The sequence below is a fragment of the Abramis brama genome (genome assembly GCF_963993115.1).
Source record: "Abramis brama genome assembly, chromosome: 3".
NCBI lineage: Eukaryota > Metazoa > Chordata > Actinopteri > Cypriniformes > Leuciscidae > Abramis > Abramis brama.
Window position 1 is genome coordinate 53,114,561 of NC_139965.1, and position 6,701 is coordinate 53,121,261.

At 38.4% G+C, this 6,701-nt stretch overlaps 1 protein-coding gene across 1 annotated transcript in view; it reads left to right on the forward strand.

Moving 5' to 3' along the window:
• myom1b (myomesin 1b) overlaps positions 1-6,269 on the forward strand; it is a 63,987-nt gene extending 57,718 nt beyond the window's left edge. Inside the window, exons 37-39 of the mRNA XM_084109410.1 lie at positions 104-319; positions 2,903-3,365; positions 3,502-6,269. Of these exons, the coding sequence (XP_083965536.1) occupies positions 104-319; positions 2,903-3,365; positions 3,502-3,677 (855 nt within the window). The 3' untranslated portion in view covers positions 3,678-6,269. The remainder of the gene's footprint in view (positions 1-103; positions 320-2,902; positions 3,366-3,501) is intronic.
• The last annotated feature ends 432 nt before the right edge of the window (positions 6,270-6,701 follow it).

Here is a 6,701-nt window from a genome sequence, read left to right on the forward strand (position 1 = left end):
TTTCTGCACAGCTCCACAGAGAATTTTCCCACAACAGCAACAACAACAGAAAACGTTCTATTTTCTGTATCGCTCCATCTGTCTCTTCCCTTCTCTCTCATAGGCTTTGAACTTGACCTGCAATATCTCGGGTGACCCTGTACCAGAGGTCACTTGGCTGAAGAATGAACGTGAGATGGTTTCAGACGATCACTACATTCTGAAGTTTGAGTCAGGCAAGTTTGCCAGTTTCACCATCACCAGCGTCAATACGGCTGACTCCGGAAAGTACAGCATCCTGGTAAAGAACAAGTACGGTACGGAGAGCGGCGATTTCACCGTAAGTGTCTTCATGCCAGACGAGGAACACGGCAAGAAAAAATAAAGAAAATCACAAAATCAATAAGATTACTGAAAGATTTGAAAGGATTCTGAAAGATTTATAACAAGTTTTAACAGTAATGCCCTATTATATTGAATATCTCAAGGTACACTCAGTCAAACGTTTGGAATAATTCAGATTTTTGAATGTTTTTGATAGAAGTCTCTTCTGCTCACCAAGGCTGCATTTACTTGATCAAAGCATACAGTAATATTTTGAAATGTTATTACAATTTTAAAGAACCTATATAAATATATTTTATAACAAGTCATTTATTCCTGTGACACAAAGCTGAATTTTCAGCATCATTATTCCAGTCTTCAGTGTCACATGATCCTTATATAAAATCATTTTTACTGTATTTTGATCAGACAATGCTCAAAAATATTTGTAAAAAATCAGTATTCTAAACTTTTGACTGTTTTATATCCTTAGTGGAGTGTACAAAATGGTGCTAATATCTTGGTTGCAGATTGAAAAGTGTTGGTCCAAGTTTTAATCCACCAGTACCCACATTTACAAAATAGTGCTCTAATTGGAAATAAACTGTTTTAATCAATCTTTTTCTGTGTAGATCTAGCTTCATAATTATTGTCAACCAGCATTATTTACTTGACCGTTTCTCCATTGTGGTGTTAGTAAAATAGTTTAAAGCCCAGATTTGAAAATGAATGCCGTTCTGACTGCAGATTGTATTGTGAGTGGCTTTCCGTATGTAGTTTTACTGTAAGAAGAAACAGATGCACTGATGTGCATAAAAGATCAACAGTTTTGAATTGAGGGACAGATGGATGCTCCGTTTTTGTACAGTTTATCATTATTCTGTCCTGAAAAGCAGGGGCTTAGATTCACAAAAAACACTAAATAGTTCACATTACAATGAATGCTGTAAAGACGACTTTAAATGTTGTTTAAATGAATCAATGGCCCTGCTTCAAGGTTTCTATGGATACTTCACACTGCTAATAAATCACTGCACGTATGATCCCATTGTGCATAGCAGTTATGACTTTACCTCACAGATAATGATATGACTTCCTGTGTTATTTCCAATAAACGGAGCACATATTCTCTCAACTCCCTCTCTGTGTGGTTTCAGTGTGTCCCTTGTTTCTTCTCCACACTGTCCTCGTCTTTCACATCCCTCCTTCCTGAATCCTGCATCTGAGATGCTGATGTTGTCCCATCGTCTGAACACCTGGACCAACCTAAACACGGCCACTAACTTTACCCTCGACTGCAGACCTAACCTGCCCACTCTCACAGAAACTGAGTTCACAAATACTGTTTTTGTTTTCATAGCCTAATAGAAATGTTCAGAATAAATTTGAGGGTAAATAACTACTTTGTAGAACAGCATAGGAACAATACTACATGTAACATGCTCATAATATTAGTTTTTATTAACATCCAAGTGGATATTGTGCAAAACTTTTTTAGTGCATTGGAAAAAAAAACATACAAGGGTCTAATTTTAAATAATAATTTATGACACAATTAAAAACACTTTGATTTGTGCATCCCTAAATTCAAGTCATGAAAATCTGAGGGGAAAAGTGTGGAATACACTACACGACTTCTCAAATCTGAACAGATTTTGAAACACTAGGCATCACACTTAACAACTTTGTAAATGGTTAAAGAGAAAACCATCATACACTACAACTAAACAACTGATCACACACTACCTTACTTTCAAGTTCTTCCCAACTTCCCAACAACAAACTTGTTTTAGGAGATGCATGAGATCAGATCAAAGTAACAATCCAACATGTTTGATTTCCTCTGGTTGAATAGAATTATAGTCTGAAGCTAAAAAAAATACACCACTATTTTAAGTGAAATCTGCAGACTGGCTCTGACTTGTGGGAAATGGCATTGACTCGAGACTGTAATTCAAGGCAAAAATCTGAGTTTAAGCAGCCTTTAGTAAGAGTTTTAGGCCTGGTTTCACAGACAGGGTTTAGATTAAGCCAGGATTAGGCCTTAGTTCAATTAAGACATTTAAGTAACTTATAAATGTGTCTTAGAAATAAACATTACTGATGTGCATCTTGAGACAAAACAGTGGCACTGACATATTTTAAGATATGACAGTGCAAGTTGCTTTCAGGTTAAACACCTCAAACATACATTTTAGTCTGAGACTAGGCTTAAGCCTTAACCGTGAAGCCGGGCAACAGTTGGTTAAGTGTGAAAATGTAAATAATTTGCACCTAACACTATAGTTTATTGGTTCGGTTACATATTCACACAACTGTCAATAACAGTGATTGACACTTTTTCATAAAAACACAGACGTAGGGTTAGATTTGCAATAATGTAACTAATTTTCTCAACTTTTTATATTTATGTAAACTTGGTAAGTGATATTATTTAGATCACATACACACACACATACATATATACTAGGTCTTCACTACCCCAAAATAATTGACACTTTCATGGTAATGTGGATTGATAATTTATAGTATTTAATCAAGAAATCATGATTGATTGCATATGTACATCCGTGTAATTTGTGCCTCTTGCTCTTGCCAGTTGAATGCGATTGAAAACATGGGTGATTATGGTGTGATGTCATATCTGGCTGATGCAGATGGAAACGTGATTATTGGACCTGGGACTCCTGTACCCACTTCTCATTCAACAAAGCCTTCAACCAGATCAATTCCCACAACACCCACCCCAGTCACTCCAACTCAAACACCAACCCCAGCTAATCCAAACCCCCAAAATAAAACTACAGATACCCTGACCCCTGAAAATCAAACCCCAAGTACACCAACTCCATCAACCCCACCAACTCAAATCCCAGAATATCAATCCCCAGGTACCCCAACCCCTGAAAATCAAACCTCAGATACCTCTATTCTCCAACACCCAGCTAATCTGACTTCCTCAATCTCAAATGCATCCACTCCTGAACCCTTCACTCCCACACCAGGTGAGAAATCTGCAAATATCTCAATGGATGATAAGACGATAACAGCAATGCTGGAAGGTGAGAAAGGGTGCAGAAATACACAAGACATACATAAACTTATTACATACATCCTGACAAACCATATATGTGGCTTTGTGCGTGAAAGTGAGTGTTTGTTGGGGAAGGTGTAATTTACAGGTTTTGTTTCATACAGACTCTGCATCTAAATCAGATAATACCACTTTTACAGAGGCGGTTGAACCCATACATCACACTGACCATGTTGATGTACCTGTTTCTACAACTCCACCGGAAACCACATCTTCATCCGAACCGGAGCCCAGCCCAGAGGAAACTACAGCAGCTCTTGAAACTGCAAACGAGGATTGAAGTGTGTGAAATGAAAGATGCTTAAAAATGCTTGAGGACACGGTTTAACTGTATTGTTGTTGTAGCACTTGGCATAGGGATTGTAACCATGTTATTGTTTTAGAGGTTATTTGATGTGTGTTTCTTCTCAAATGCCTGCTTTAGCATGTTAACTATCTGATCATCAGTGCTTTACGGAGCCCCTAAAGAGACATAGTGATGGTAAAAATATATATATATTTCAAGTATAAAAGGTTTTTTTTTTGTCTTCAGGAGCTGTTTGTTTGTGTAGTGAGTGGTGAAAGCGAATGAACAATGGAACCAAGCAATGCCTCAGGAAGTGTGTGCCTCTGTGTACTAGGTTTCCGGGAGTGGAGCATGTTCAGCACTCGAGAGCTCCGCTCACACTTGGCCCTCTTCTCGAGGAATCAGGAATGAGCGTCTGCGCCTCATGGCTCAGCGAAGGCTAAAGTCACGGGGTTCACAGGTCAAGCTGGCAGAGGAATATGAGAGAGGGATTGATCTTTCTCATTCCTCTGTAATGGGCTTGAGTGATCAGTTGGATCAGGATGCACTGTCTTTGCTGTCCTCTGATCCAGCAGTAACTTTGGACAGTGATAAACTGCATTTATCCTGATCTCATTGCTTCCTTTTTTCATATGGAAGTGAAATAGTATTGGGTTCCCCCCTTTTTGCAACAGTGGCTATTATGAAGGTTGTGAGACATATCTCCCCTTTGTTGGCTATAAATTATATATTTATAAATTATATGAGTGAATGGAGTCTTTTATCGATCCAGGAGATGTATGCGTGCAGGGAGTGAGTGCTCTCCCCTGCAGGTTCCCTATAGTGGGTAAAGTTTAGATGGCAAGAATTTTTGGCATTTATACTATGCCGTTCCTGTATTTGCACTCCTCCTTGTGGATTAAAATGAAGGTTGCAATCTCCCCCTGGATGTAGTGGTATTACTAAAGGTCAAGTTGATATTCTCCCTTTGGTTGGTTCTTCCTAAGAGCTTTATCTATATTATAGATAAAGAAGAAGCTGACATAGCTTAGCCATTATTCCTAGAGGTCTGCTCTCGGGGGCTTATAAGGCTATTCCTGTTCCGTGATGGAGGGAGGAAGGTTGTAAAGGCCGGGACTCCCCTTGCTATAGAACAGGGGTGCTCGATCCTGTTCCTGGAGATCTACCTACCTGCAGAGTTCAGTTCCAGCCTTGCTCCAACACATCTGTCTGTAATTATCAAGTGTTCCTGAAGATCTTAATCAGTGGGTTCATGCATGTTTGATCAGGGTTGGAGCGGAACTTTGCAGGACGGTAGATCTCCAGGGAACAGGATTGGACACCCCGGCTATAAAGCATAGAATCTTGGGGATCATGTCCTACTATTAGAAGATATTGGCCTAGGGTGTTATACCACAATACACCTCGGGGTTGGCATGCTCTGACTCCGGCTTAGTATCCGTAAAATCAATCATGCTATGCTCATTGCGCCTTCAACAGATGCGGCATTGAAGTTCCACTTCAAAAGGGAATGTCTAGGTTATGAAACCCTGGTTCCCTGAGAAGAGGAACGAGACACTGCGTCTCGTTGCCATGTTTAGGGCTTGCCTGCAGTATCCTTCAGACAAAAGAGTTGATGACGTGTATTAAAGGCACCCTTTTATACTTACAGGTGCCCCACTTGTGATGTCACGGACAGCCAATAAATTGGCATGTTTGTCACTCTTGCTTCAAACACCGGTCATGCTGATGGCGTTCCCCATAGCGTCTTTAGCAGATGTGGCATCTCCTTCCCCTTCTTTTGGAACCGGTTACATACTGACCTAAACGTTTCCCTGATGAACGCAATACTGTTACGAAAGAACGCAAAGTTTCGAGGGTGAACGCAAAACTTTTGAAAGCAAACGGCAAGTTTCTAGGAGGAATGCAATAATTTTGTGAGAGAAGGCAAAGTTTATAGGAGGAATGCAATAATTTTGTGAGAGAAGGCAAAGTTTCTGTGGGGAATGCAATCGTTTTGTGAGAGAAGGCAAAGTTTCTGTGGGGAATGCAATCGTTTTGTGAAAGAATGAGTGAAAGCAATATTTTTATGGGAAAATGCAAAATAATTTCTTATCCCTTCTCATATTCTTTCCATCACCATGTCTTGTTAGTGGTATCGTAGTGCTTTGATGTCAACATGAAAAAAATAGACACTTTTTACTTTTAATACATATTTCTGGTCTTATTATGCACAAAATTACATTATTCCAAAAAAAAAAAACCTCGCTACGTTATGAATGTAACACCTACATTTCATTGTAGGAGCGTTATATCCTTTAGGTCTGTTGTTAAAAACACTTAAACGCAGTGCACTAAGCTTGCAGTAAATGTTACATAGATGTTTATTCATTTAGCAAATGATTTAGCCAGCAGCTTTCAAAATAAAACAAGCAGAATCAATTATAAGGGAGGCGACAATACAAGTAGTGCTACCTTAACATTTAAATGAATACTAGAATAATACAGTGTAAGATTTATTAAATATCACTGAATTTAATTTCATATGTAAATGTTATGAATATGTAATCTGCATGTTTATTTGTGATTAAATAAAATATACATTCAAACACTTGAGTGATGAATATATTACTGACAATCAGCAAAACTGCAACACCTCAGTTAGTGTTGTTTTTCACTTAATACTGGTCCAGATTTTCATTATCTCCCAAGAACAACGTTTGTAGCAAAACATTATGCATATACTCTCTATTTCTAAAGCGAAAAGCTAATTCATGAATTTCCTTTAAAATGCAGAAGCTAGAGTTCTCACTAGAACCAAGAAATGTAATCATATTCTCCAACTGTTGCTCACATTCTATATTAATCAGAACACCTTTTTCAACACTTTAACTGAACATTAAAATGTGCACATGCACAAACAACAAATTGATAGAGATATGGACCGTTGTGAAAAGTCAAGCTATCGAAGAAACTCAAATCACTCATCAGATGTTAACTCTTCAGAATCAACACACAAAAAACAAGACTGATTTTATT